Below are 14779 nucleotides of genomic sequence, written 5' to 3'. Positions count from 1 at the left end.
GTCATCAGCAAAGAGATAGAGGATTTTCAAGAGAGTCGGAGAGATCATTGATGAAGACCAGAAAAAGCACAGGGCCCAGAACACTGCCTTGGGGAACTCCAGCCTGAACAGGAAGAGGAGATGAGAGAAACCCATTCAGGGCCACACGTTGACTACGACTAGAGAGGAAGTCCGCCAGCCATGCGTGGAGATTTCCATAGATACCAACAGAGGAGAGTTTGGTGAGCAGAGCGGGGTGCCAGACCGTATCGAAGGCACGTGATATGTCAAGGGAGACAGCTCTAATTTCCTGTTTGGCATTGAGGACCTCCATCCATTGCTGAGAAAGCAGTAGCAGCATGTCCAGAGTAGAGTGACCAGGTCTGAAACCAAATTGATGATCAGAGATCAAGCCATTGGAGAAGAGGAAAGATTTCATATCTGAAGCAATGATGGATCCCATGACTTTACTGATTAATTGAGAGAAGGCTGATTGGTCTGTAGTTGCTGGGATCTGTTTTTGCACCTTTTTTGTGCAAAGCGGTGATGTTGGCAGATTTCCAAGCAGATGGCAGATGACCTTGAGCAAAAGAGAGTGTGAAGAGAACAGAGAGAGGGAGTGAAAGAGCGATTAAATAATTAATTCTCTAAATAATCACTTGAACAATTAAATAATTCTCACATATGAATCCATATTCAGATCTTCACCAAAATCGAATCGAATCGTCCTTGTCAGACACCCATCTGGTCCACCAAGTTTCGTCCAAATCCATCCACAACTTTTTGAGATGTCCTGCTATGTATCGTCTTTGCCCCTATCTCCCAATGGTGAAGAATCACTAAATATTCTAGGAGCCGGATCCAAATCCTGATCTCAACAAAATCTAATTATTTCGTCCGTGTCACATACGCTACATCTCTGCAAAATTTTGTCCGAATCCGTCCACAACTTTTTGAAATATTTTGTTCACAAACGGACAGAGACAGGGGTGGAAATAGAGTCCCTGTATAAAGAGAGTTGCGCCATGCGCTGACCCGAGATTTCTGGTCACGTGATTTCGTGGCGCCATTTTGTGTCTAACTTCACCGTGCGTGAACGTCAGCTTGGTACGGGAATGTTGTTTATTGCCAAACAAAATGACTGGTTGTTCTGCTTTTGGTTGTTCAAACCAATCTGGGAAATATAAGATGTATAGATTCTGTACTGAATGTATGAACCAAGTTTTGTACTGAATGTTTACTGTGTTGGCCTCATCGTGTTCCTGGTGAAATTAAACAAGTTATGGTGAATACGACGTCGTATCTGTGCTTTTCCATATCTGTTCGACTAGACGAACCGTGCACACTGCAGGTATTTTTTAAAGTTTTTTCTCTGTTTAATTACGGCTTGGCGCAGTCGAAAATTAAGTGTTAATTAAGTCGCCAGCTATGAAACATATTAATCGATCAGGCAATATCCATCAGAGTTCTGGGCAAGGGTGTAGTAATAAATGAACGTTTCAATCTTACTAGATGCCGATGACGTTTTCCTTATGTCAGAGACAGAAGCTGACTTGCAGCTTGTTAAATCATTACAATGGAAATTGAATATAAATGTCGATAAAACTAAAGTTGTACACTATAGAAATATGGCAATACCACGTACAGAATTTGTTTTAAGTGTGTTAGACAATATGTCGGCTGGAAGTCCTACACCGGAATTGCTCTCGGCACCCTTTAGAAAATATTGGATATGCCCACACTCCTTTCTAAAAGTTATTAAAATTCAGAGAACGACAGCATTGGTTTGTCTTACTTATAATGGTGAATACGAATAATATGCATTGAATAATATGCATGCGAATAATATGAATAATAATAATATGAATACGAATACGAATAATATGCTTATATGCAGTGTTGGCTTGTAATATGCATTGCCATACCACTTTTAATATCACCACACAGCTCTTTTTCATGGCAATAGCTGAGTTTTTGACAAAACAAATATCACCTGTATGTAATAATAAGACTAAATATGTGTAGTAAATTTTTTTTTAGCAGGTTTAGAATATATCACCCCATATCGCAAATGTACATGTATATCTAATCCGACACACTTAGACACAAAATGGCGTCCAAATTTGAGTTGACACAACTCTCTATATACAGGGACTCTAGGTGGAAACATAACACCCACTTTTGGTGGTGGATTTTTTTTTTTTTTTTTTTTTGTATACAAGAGCAAGGCTCGTGAAAGAGCTAACATTAATCACACAAAAAGTCAAAACGACACAAACCGACACATAAAACACAAAATAAGGGGAGGGGTAGACAAGATGGAGAGAGAGGGGGAAGGACAAAAACCCAACATTTGAGAGCAGGGACTCTCAAATCCCCCCCAAGAGGACTTGGGGGAGGTGGGAGAGGTATAAAACATATGGACACTGCAAGGACTTCCAGGAAAGAGGTAGGAATTTCGAAAAAGTGTATCTGGGGTGAATTAGCGGGGGTAGAAAAGATCAAGGTTTTGGATGGGGGTAGATATGAGATGGTGGTGAACAGCTGTTTTAAAGACCTGGAGGGAGGAGTGGGATTGAAGGGAGTGGGGGAGTTTGTTCCAGAGGCGGGAGAAAAGGGGAATGAAAGAGTGAAGGTGAGCAGAGAGCCTAGAATTTGGCAGTTTAACCATAAGAGGGTTGCAGGCAGATCGTGTGCGACCTGCAGGAATATTTGGGGGACAGCACAGAGAGAGCCGGGGGAGCAAGGCCGGAGAGGAGTCGGTAGAAGACAGAAAGACCACCAACCTGCCTGCGGTGAGTGAGTGTAAGGTCCTCGGAGTTAGCTTCATCACAGGAGATTCCAATGATTCTGAAAGCTTTGGTTTCAACAACGTGAAGTCGAGCTAGGTGTGAGGCAGGAGCACCGGCCCAGAGGGGGGAACAGCGTTCCATTGAGCTGCGGAGTTATAACAAATCAAATTTTAATTCAATGAAAAAAAGTGATTTTTATATTAGTAAGAAATCATTTTTGTTTCTTTTGGGGATACGTGTGGGGGGGGGGGGGGGGGGGGGAATTGAAGGGAAAAGGTAGAGAAGGAATAGGTAGAGCTAGTGGGAAAAACAAAAGAGAGATAGAGGGAAGAATAAAAAGGAAGGAACAACACGGTGATCAAGCAGGTTAGAGAAAGGAATATCCATGCTGTGGTGAGAGAGTGGAAAGGAAGAAATGGCATCTAAAAGTAGCAAAGAAAATGGACATGGCATAACAACTTCCTGATTCTGCGAAAGGAATGTGGAGCGACTGACATGCGGCTCTGAACTCCGAGCTCATAATCCCTGAGGCCAAAAACGCGCGAGAGTGGGGCTCAAAATGGACATCTGTGCGGATCGGGTCAGGCTAAGCTGTAAGCACGGAATCCTTTGCTGGAAATCCTGGATTGAGGCATCATCTGGCACAAGTCACGACACAGTCACAAAAGCAGATCGGTAGAAGAGAGGGAGGAACTAAATTAGATCGAAAAAAAGGACAAAAAAAAAACAAAAACAAAGGAAAAGGAGGCAATGTGAGGGCAATCGTATCAATGATCAATGAGAGCAGGCAAGGATGGGTAATGGGGACAAAATAAAGACAAATCGTGAAAAATGTTAGACGACATCAAAAGAGGGGAAATATGGATTAAGTGCATGAGGCTAAACTCGAAGGACAAGTGAAAATTTGGAGCAAAATAGGTGTTCCCCACGGCACTCCCAGTCAGCCATTCCTGTGCTGGAGCCCGATTCGTGCACCAGGGAGGACAAAATACTCAGTGCCAGTGTTTATATGGGAGTCTCCGCGTTGCTTTAATCTCTGCACTTCTAGCCGTCGGTGCCAATTGCCCGACGCCACACCCGCCCCCACATGGAGAATGAGCAAAGAGCCAAGTCCCATCAGGCGTAAGCAAAGCTTAGAATGGCCGAAGGCCAATGGGCCAGAGGTTAATGAAGGACCAGGTGCAGTGGGATCTGTGATGGCACAAACACAATGCTGACCAAACCGTTCATGGTTCCAATTTCTGCATTTGCCTTCGCCAGCAGTTTTTCCGAGAATGCCATTGCAAAGCATTTCCAGAAAACTTACTCCAAGCACAATTAATCCTTCATCTCTGTGTCGACAAGAGACAAGCCACTGAATCTGAACCGCTTGCAGCTACGGGTTTCCTGTGTAAAATTGTCAAAACCTCATTGTCTCACACCTCACAAGCTACCAGCTTGTGCAGACACATTCCAGTACAAAGTGAAGAAATAAAAGCCACCCATAAAGAACCACGATTACTATAATCAAGTGAGCAAGGAAAGGGTGGCTTGGGAGGGGAAGGAGGAATCTTGATTATTCACTCATAACAAAAGCGTGCACACGCGTACATACGTACGTACGTACGTACACACACACACACGGATACTTTGAGACCTGCTTGGTCTCCGTTCCATTTCCTGAAACCCACCCACGTGTAGAGATAGCAGGCAACAAAAAGAAAAAATTAACACACCTGGAAAATGCCGCAAATATTGAATCCGTGAATGTCGGGGCATTGTTTGAATGGGGGTGTGAGGATATATATATTTTTTTTACTACATGGTCGAGACTTGTGGAAGAACTATGACAGAACAAATTAGGACACAGCATAAACAAGGGAACAACAGGAGAAAAGATAAAGAAAATAGATGGAGACGGGCAAACAAGAGATGCAGGTAACGATGAGGGGTTAGGGAGTATGCAAAGGGTGTACAAGATGGATACAAAAGCAAAATTTTTGGGAGAGGTTGGAGTGGTTTAACAGGTGTAGAAAATATCATGATTTTGGATGGGGGATAATTTGAGATGGTGGTGAACATCTGTCTTGAAGACCTGGAGGGAAGAATGAGATTGAAGAGAGTATGGAAGGTGGTTCTACAGGTGGGGAAAAAGAGGACCAAATGAGTGGAGGTGAGCAGTGGTTCTGGATTTCGGCATTTTCACAAGGAGGGGGTTACTGGTGGATTGTGTGCACCCTGCAAATACCTGAGGAGGACAAAGCACGGAGAGAGCAGAGGGTGCAAGTCTAGACAAGGTGCCACCAGGTTTTAGAGGAGGGAGACAAGTTTTGAAGCTCATTTTTGAGATTGGACAGATGTTGTTTTCAGGCTCTCCAGAGAGTAAACACACACCTGTTGCGAGCTTTGTGGAATGATCTGAAGTTGACTTCAGTTGAATTTGCCTTCCAGGAGCAGAATGCAAGTTGTTTCAAAGTAATTGCCTTACCACAAGAATCAGAGTAACAAGAGCCGAAGGATGGATAAGATAATTGAAGGTGAGATGGGATGAATCTGTGCATAAGAGAGAGCAGGTTTATGTGGAAGAATTCCCAGGCTGAATTAATATCGGTGACAGTGGATATAAGAGACCAGTCCTGATTTGAAATATATTTACATATTTTAACCGTGAATACGTAAGGTGTGAATGTAACAGCAGGTCACGTGTTATGAACCGCGAATATGCAGCGTCCACGAATGTTGGGACCGTGAATGTCGAGGTCCGACTGTACTTGTACCAAGTTTCACTTAGTTCCCTTCAGCCATTCTTAAGTTATCGCAGTAATGAAAACCTATCATGGATGGACAGACAACCCAGAAACATAATGCCTCCGGCGGCTTCATCGGCGGAGGGATCCAAAAAAAAGTGGAAAAAAATCATTCTGCAAATTCCAAACCTTGTGCAAATACCACCCTGTAGTGGGTTTCAGAAAAGAACACAAAGCAAAATGCTGGCAAATGTTTGAGAAGTTTCTCAGTCTAAAGTGACCAGATCTTATGGAATATTTTAGGGACATTTAGGCAAGGATCAAGAGGGCTGCAGTGGGCCACCACACCAGGTGAAGGGAAAGTGCCCTTTATGTAGGCAAGAGGGAAAAATCCCATGAAGTTAAAAGATTTTAAGTATTAAAAGAAAGCTACGAGGTTTTATGGCTGGCAGGATGGCCTAGGGCTATGCACACTCACCTCTGAGCTGTCTAGCCTGTGTCCAAATCCCGACCCAGCTATAAACTGTCATCCCTGTGTTTCACGAGCAGGGTGATTAATCAATGTTATTGTCGTCCCTTGTGTGGATGTTAAACTTGGCGTCCTGTCTGCCGGCATTAGTTGGTGGATGTTAAAGATCCCATGGTGTCCTTCGGGAAGAGATGATGATGATGGTGAGGTCTTAGGTATTGGAATATGCCAGAGATGGCTACATCATGGACATTGGCATCATGGCCGATATATGCCAAAATACCGAGAATACGGGAAAAATGACATCCCGGGAAGGTATGAAATGAGACGTGGGACACTTCGGTAAAAAAGGGACGATCCTATAAAATCCAGGACAGCTGTTAACACCGCTCAGCCATTTAAAGGTCAGCGAAATGGTGTTTCACATACCCTCATTATCAGATTGATGAGTCACTTGCACCTCCATGGACAAATGTAAAGGCAGGTGAAAAACGGTGGTATAAAGAACTCATTTTCATCATCGGTATAATAACAGTCATTTGTAGCCTTTGTTATATGAAACGCAAGGCTAACAATGCACCCTAAGCACATATCCGGACATACTATAGCTTTTTCAGCAACATCTCATTAAAAAGGTTTTATTACAAATACAATGAGAACGGCACCCGGTAGAGCGCATACCTCTGCCAGGCTGAACAGTTTACCTTTTGTATCCCACTGATAGGCCCGGAGCTGCATCCGGACATAAGCCAAAATCGAATCCGCTTGTTCCCGTCACCGAACCAACTCATTCACTTTAATCGTGTTATATAATTATTTTTTTTAACATACCAGTGAGGTTAAACATGACAGAATTATTTTTGTTTCCAAACAAAGTGTGCTATCAAACAAAGCACTATCTGCAACATTTGATTACTTAAGGACTGCTGTCGATTGATGATCCCTGCTGATGTTTTTCTGAGTGAATATGATGCTGTCACATATGTTCACTGATAATGCGGACCAGCAAACAATGAAGAAAATATTTTCAAGCTGGAAAAACACCGGCTAAGATCCCCACTGCCCCAAAGACAAGTAAACGAACCAGCCAAACAAAACAGCACAGAGACAATTCCATTTCACGGATTCATGGCGGTTCCCATGGGAGGAAGGATGTGGAGATGGCGTACCGAATCCGATGATGCCTAGGGTTTCTCCTCGGATGCGGGCGGCACCAGATGCCACCTCCCTGATCTGCTCTACGCTGGTGACGCGCGTCCCTTCGCGCAAACTCTGGTGGAGCCATGCCGTACGGCGATACAGATTGAGGATAAGCGATAGCGTCGAATCGGCCGTCTCCTCCACGCAAGCACCTGGCACAATGGACACCGCAATCCCTGCACACGAGCAAAAGAGGAAAGAAGGTTTTAATTGTAACCACATTACAATTTATGATACCAAAACATGCATGCTGGGAGAACAAAGGCGGATAGGTGTGGCAAACAAAGCATCATCGCAAGGACAGACAGAGGAAGTGCCTCTTCTGATAAAGGTGCAAAGCCAGGCCAAAAGGGGGAATGCAGACCATTGGGCTATGCAAGCTAACTTCAATATGCAAGTACATTTTTTGCCCATTTAGTGTTCTGAGAACCCACGGCTGAAGACACTGCGATCTCAGGTTCAAAATTCATATAATGCACTTTGCCCATTGTCTACAAACGTCCTTGCAATTCATTTAAAAGTAGGAGTTCATCGTTGTCCACTACTAATGTATTACGCTGCGCAGTCGAGGCTCATGGAGGAGCTAGAATTCAAAAGGGACTAGTACAGTACATAACATAACAAAATGAAGAGTAGAGAGGAGCAGGAATGGGATGGGAAGACACGCCAACAAGGCAAGGGGGGAAGGATAACAAAGGAGACCTGGAGGAAAGACACAGGAAAGAAAGAGGGCAAAAGGCCGAGGACACGGGGTGACCAAGCTGGATACAGGCACAAACTGTCAATCACAGAAGTGGAACGAAAAGCTGGGGAAGAATCCGAAATGTCACAAAAAAGAAATAATCTCAGAGGAGGGTGAGGTGACGATGGGCACCCAATAACATGGAAACATGGCGGTGTGCTTGGGAAGGGTTAATGAGGGTTGAAAAGATCATGGGTATGGATGGGGGTATGGACACTTGAGATGGCGGTGAACAGCGGCCTTGAAACCCTGGACGTGTCAAGGAACAAAATTATTTTGGGCAGATCACACCAGCCTTTCCAGTTTTGAACGAGACAAATGCCAGATGTTCATAGTCCGCTAACTGACCATAAGGCATGAACGCTCCTACAGCAGAGGTTCAAAATAAGTTGCCGAAAGTTTCCTGATGTTAAGGTCACCTCGACCAAACCATTGCTTTCCTCCACCGCTAGAAAATGAGATTCAACTTGAAGTCGTGCTAAAGTTTCCCCAATTATCAGAGAAGGTTCTTGTCCCACAACTACACAGCATACAGAGAAATAACTTGTGAGAGAAGAAATTAATTGAACACATTGCAGTGGGACAGTTTTGCAATTTGTCTAACGGACACTTTGACCAAATAAATTTGTCGCTATACTGCCTCAGAGTACAACTCGCACACGTGTTGCCATCTAGAAACTCGGCCTACCTACTTTTGAGTTCTCCAAATTGGCCTTCACCCGACGTCAAGTGTGTACTCAAATGGCGTGTTATTGTGCATTCCTCAAGGAAAGCTAGCATCTGTGCCTCACAGAAATGTCTTATTAGGATAGCAGCCAAAATTATTGGCCAGCGCTTTGGTAATGTAATTTGAAATACACACACGTTCGAGGAGTCTCTGAGCAAAATAAAACAAAACTAGAGAGTTTATAGAACGCTTTTACCCAGCGCAGTCTTGAGAAACAAGAACGTGGGCAGTGTCTACAAGCGGCAAATTTGATTGGTCGTGACGACGTAAAATGCCGTAACATTTTGTCCCAGTACTGTTAAATGGAAGGTTTTGAAAACACCAAAAAGGCAATTTGTGTTCTGCAGTGTTCAAGTGTATAATTCAGTTGAATAAAAAGAAAGATTTTAAAGGTAGTAAAAAAATCTTTTTCAAAAATTTACCGCCGTTGATGCAGGGTCTTCACACCACCTTATTTAACACGTTACATTAGTTCCTTGTGCCTGTCGCTTGTGTCCTTTATGACGTCCCTGGGCTGGCAGGATGGTCCAGACTCTAGAGGCACGCACACTCACCTCAAAGCTGTCTAGCCTGGGTTAGAATCCCGACCCAGCTATAAACTGTCATCCCGGTGTTTCACAGGCAGGGTAATTCGTCAATGTGTGCGCAGTCCCTCGGATGGACATTAAACGGGCTTCCTGTCTGCCAGAATTTGTTGGTGGATGTTAAACATCTGACGGTGTCCTTCACGAATGGTATTGAGCTATCACCAGTACCCTGAACAAATGCCAAATTCCTGCTCCAACCATGAGCAAGAGGGCGCTGCATCAGTGGAACAGCCACACCCTCAGCCAATGATGCTACCCCGCAGCCTTGTGCTGCATACAAGTGAAGACGATGTCCTTAAAAACAATAACTTTCCTGTTTGGAATGATTTTCAATTTTGTTTGACTGCCAGACAGGCAGACAGAGTAAAAATAAATAAATCTCCCGAATTCAGGACTAAAAATAAATACATCTCCCGAATTCAGGGCCTAATTACTGCCAAATTACAAATTTGTTTTTCGATTCATGTTCAAAATATAACGTTCAATTTCAGTTAAGTTTTTCCTTGATGATAAATTAACGTTTGTAGACAGACTGACCCATTTGCTTAACCATACCTTTCACTTTGCGTATGTGGGGTAACAACCAAAACAACATTGCACGGTATAAACTCTACAGCACAAGGTATGCAGATCAGTAGTTTGTAAATGATGTGCACAACTAACTGTTGAAAACGACAAACGATCTGCATTTAAAAAAGAAGTCAAAGAGCCACACAGCATTCAGCATTCATGTATCAGAATGACACAACCAAGTTGGTGCCCGAATGTAACGGGCACACAATGCATCTTCCTGTCTGATCATCATCATTGGAGATGAAAGTAAGTTGGGGGATATCATTGCCAATTGAAAATCCTGTACGCAATACGAGGAGGAATAGGATTTAGATAGTTGCTAAAGAACAGGTAGTTAAGGAGGAAGAAGGTGATGGAGAATAAAAAGAGTGCAAAGAACTGAGCTTCTACTGCAGACATACCTGCCACCATCATCAGGAGGACATTGAGCTTCTTCATAACTGAGGTGCACTCGTGCCCTGAACATGCGTCTCATCGCTTGTTTCCCTTGTTACAACCCATCTGCGAAATCCTACGGCTTTCCTAAGCCAGTGGCCACAGTTACTTCAAATCCCACTTAAATGGCACTGAATGCAAGGCATGGATGTGTGGAGATACCTGCCACTTCACTCCCACTCTTGAATATAAACTAGGCGTGGAACAAGGAGCAAACGGTCACTATTTTTCACATCATCAACAAATTGGCAGTTCACACCTGGGTCGACTCTGTCCTGAGGACCTCCCCGATAGAAAACTGCAAGTACAAATGACATTCATGGGGAAAGCAAAGGTTGAACCTGTACTAGGAAAAGCGCGTTACATTTACCTGGCAGTGTCCCAAATTAAACCTCGAGCCTTTGTTCCTTTCCAAACCTTGGTGAAGAAGAGTCTTTTGTCCTACGAGATGTCCAATCGCTCTCGACAAAAAGCGACGCTGAGGGATGGAAATGCCTCATCATCACTAAACTAAAAACAGCCTGCTCTCTGTCTCTGTTCAACACGGTCAAAGGCAAAGCCAACCCTCTGTTTTTTGCTGCCGTTACGTGTAACTTGCACTGCTACAACCATCTCAAGAGCCACCACTTTATAGCTTACTGTCGTTCAATTACAATACCAAAGATTCTTATCACTTCATATCCCATGTGTTCCACTCCACTCGACTCGACTCCACTCTCAAAAACAAACTCAGACCCAGCTCACATCCCACCAGCTTAATGCAACTAATGAGCCTAATCTTAATACAAGTTCAGCCATCTGCCACTTTGGGCTTCATTACCCAAAAGGAAGACTATCTGCACGCAACCATTTCAACCGAAAAAGTGGGGGGAAGGATTGCTGCTGCGGGCAGAAAACTCGGTTTGATTAACCTTTGAGCCCGAATCAATCAGGATAGTATTGGGGAGGGGGTTGGAGGGGGTTGGTGGGGGTAAGAAGGAGAGGGGAGGTGAGAGTAAATAAATAAATAAATAGGATTCTCCCTCTGCTGGTGGGTGTTTAACTGCCACGACTACATTTAAAACCGATACGTCCCACAGACAGGTATACACTGTGTAAAATAAGACTTGGGCAGGATTAACCACAGCAGTGAAAGTGAAATTCTGTGCTAATTTATAGTCCATGTCTATGTAAATAATTATCTCCTGGTAATACAATGTACCAGTCGCAGACCTCGTAGCAGATATGCCACTCGGAATTTCCATTGCAAAAATTAGGTTAACATCCTAAAATTTAAACGAAGAGAACAAAAACAATTATATTGTGCTCGGAGAAAGATAAATAATGAACAATTTAATTCGCAAATTACTCGCGTTGCTCACGATAACGCTTCCTTACACACAAGCGGGACTGAGACGTGTATACTAGATGTGTTTGCTTCCAAAGCATCGTCTGTTGTGAGCACATATGTGACTACTCTTTGCACAATCTGCCACTGTAATCTTTACCAAGGGGCCGTCTATATATTACATACGCACTGGGGAGAGGAGGGGGGAGTGACTGGAGTGGAGAGACGACTTGCCAATGCTCCCGAAGGGAGTGGCTGTTTCTAGTGTAGAAAATGCACGTAAATATGAGCACACCTGTCGACTGTACTCTCATATACGTATGTGTAGAATTTCAGATAATCTTCCCCATACACAATTCCCATCGATTGATGCAAGATTGGTCGAAACTAAGACCACAAGGTTTTCATCAGGCAAGGAGATTCAAATAAAATATTTCTTTGAAAAAGAACTTGTTTTGGAGACATTCTGATCATCAATTCATGATAATTATTTCATCTCCGTGATGTAACGGTTTGAGCATCCACTCTTGAGTCTTGGAGGTCAGTGGTTTGAAACCCGGGGCAGGTCATAGGAAAGACTTAAAAACGGCACGTCCTGCTTCCTTGCTTTATGCTCAGCATTTCTAAAAGATACAGCACGGACAAACAAACATTGTGCGGAACTGACGGCACTAATCACTTCCTTCTGCATTGAAGTTCCTCGGAAGAAAACTCATCTGACGAGGGGACCAGGCCATTCTGTTCTGGCAGCCATATTTGATATAAAAATACACCTTATCTGATTAATTTGAAACTTTAAATGTGATGGCCTACCCATGGAAAAAACAAGTTTGATACCAATGACGTCATGGGTCACATATCCGATCAAAGTAGAGCGTGCATCTAATTATTATATTTATTAAAATTCTCATCATTTCACAAAACTGCAATATTGCGCTAAATAATCAAAATGGCAGCCCTGTATAATTATAGCACTGCGTTTGCAATGCGACCGTGCCATAATGCTCAGTTTTGTTCGGCAACCATTCCAAAACGTGCTTGCACAATCTACCATACAGTGCAGTCATGGCCAAAGATAACAAACTGGATTCCATCCAAATCTAAAGAGGCACATCCTTGGACGAAGACGAATAAAGGATACTTTGAGGGGCAGTTTAAATTGTTTATTCAGAGAGGACTAATCCTTCAAAGACTGCTACGAGTTCAGTAAAGCTATATTGAACAAAGAAGTGCTCATACTCTCTCTAAATTCACATTTTAGAGCCATCTACATACTGTATGCATTATAAACAAGCGTTACGCCTAGGTCCCCCGTCGGGGAAGTGATGCGAGTTGACAAAGTGGAAGACGCAGAAAACATGCTCTGATATGATATTTCGTTCACAAGGTTCAGACACACATGGAGGTGGGATCTTGGATTTTGACGTGGCGACCCAATTTTCAATAGGGTTCTTCCTTATGCCTAGATACACCCATACACCACATTAGAAGTTGGTACTTCGCTTATTTTTCAAGATATACCGCTCACAAGGTTCAGACATACATGGTGGCGGCCATCTTGGATTTTGACGTGGCGACCCAATTTTCAATAGCGTTCTTCCTTATGCCGAGATACACCCACGCACCAGATTATAAGTTGGTACTTCGCTTATTTTTCAAGATATTCCGCTCACAAGGTTCAGACATACATGGCATCAGACATACATGGCGGCGGCCATCTTGGATTTTGACGTGGGTTGCACCCACACACCAAATTCGAATGCGGTCCTTCACTTACGCATGGACGGACGGACACACGGACGGACGGGCACACGGACGGACGGACACACGGACGGAGGGGAAAACCATAGTCCCCCTTTCGCCCCGTGGTGCGACGGGGGACAATAAAGGGGGCTTGGGATGATGGAAGTTGGAATTTTAGAAAAAAGGGAAATAAGACAATGGGAGAGAAAGGGGTCGGGAGGGTCGAGCTCAGATATTTCGCCATATTTGTGCACATGATAAATATATGGCCCCAAATGGTGCAAAATCACTTTGAAGATAAGGGTCTTTTTCAAACTTCCTTGAATTCGGATCATAAATAAATAGTATATCATCATATGAGCTGACACTTTCAAAACTACGAGACCACCAATCACCAAAAACTTCAAAATGAATGGATTGGGACCCGGACCACTCATTTAGTCTCTTTTATTAAATAAAAACAAAAAACATTTTGCGGACATGGTGATGACAGAATATTAGAGCTAATGACAGGATACTAAGGTATTCTTCTTCTTTATGTTTGGCGAATACTTCAAATCTAAACAAGAACCTTTCAAATCTTCCTTTCTCTGGGATAAACAAACTCAGTGTTTCCTTTCCATGTCCCTCGATTTATCTGTCACAATTCAGTCCAATATTTAAATTCTGCATCCTATGGTCAAATTACTTAGTACAAAGCAGCACTAGGATTGAAACTGTGTGCACGAATGAAAAACTGTGTGCGGGGTTGTCCGGCTGACTCGGATGTGAAACCAAAATGATAACTAAAATGTGACAATAAAAATAAAGATTAACCTGGAGTGTGAGCTGGACCTTAGATTTAGCGGTGTCGTAAAAACGTAACATTTTGTTTTTATTATAAGGATATGAATACCAAGTAGGTATATGTGTAATTTAAGGCCTGAACAATTGGAAATGGACTGCTCTCACATCAGTTTGAATTTTGTGGGAAGGTTCTGTCAGCAATGCTGGTTGGTGCAACGCAGGAACGTGCTCAATGGGCACAAAGAAAACTCTTTTAATAACCGGAGAGGAATTTAACTGCCAAAAGGATCAATGGGCCGGCCTGTTTCGCTTTTTCATCTGAACCGACGGGCTCATGATGCTCGGAATCCAGGTTCACATCCCATATACCAGATGTATTTGTTCAATGTCTACTACTAATGTTCTTGCAATTCACGTTAAAGTACAATGACGTCTGCTCATGTCTTCGGCCTGCATATGATATATGAACAAGCATCTTCCACAAGCCGCAGCGCAACGAAAAATAAATAAATACCTAACCTAGAACCTAGGGGGAAAAACTGGGTTTACACTGGGTTTACAATGGAGCCAATGGAGCCTCGGGGTCAGGTGCACACTAAAAAGGGGTCATAATGACCAAAATTATTTTTCATCAGTGTACACATTGCAACACATCTCAATAAAGAATAGGGATGCATATAATTTAATGATACT

General features: G+C 43.2%; 1 protein-coding gene across 7 annotated transcripts in view; it reads right to left on the bottom strand.

Annotated features, from left to right (window-relative positions):
• The window catches only part of CTBP1 (C-terminal binding protein 1), a 372662-nt gene that overhangs the window by 114313 nt on the left and 243570 nt on the right, over positions 1-14779 (bottom strand). For all 7 annotated transcript variants that reach the window (XM_068106031.2, XM_068106032.2, XM_078772389.1 and 4 more), the window contains one exon: positions 7136-7342. In XM_068106031.2, coding sequence (XP_067962132.1) covers positions 7136-7342 — 207 coding nt within the window. The remainder of the gene's footprint in view (positions 1-7135; positions 7343-14779) is intronic.

Source organism: Myxine glutinosa, chromosome 2, assembly GCF_964187855.1.
Source record: "Myxine glutinosa chromosome 2, kmMyxGlut1.1, whole genome shotgun sequence".
Taxonomy (NCBI): Eukaryota; Metazoa; Chordata; class Myxini; order Myxiniformes; family Myxinidae; genus Myxine; species Myxine glutinosa.
The sequence above is the reverse complement of the archived record's forward strand: the minus strand, read 5'-3'. Positions and strand labels throughout refer to the sequence as shown.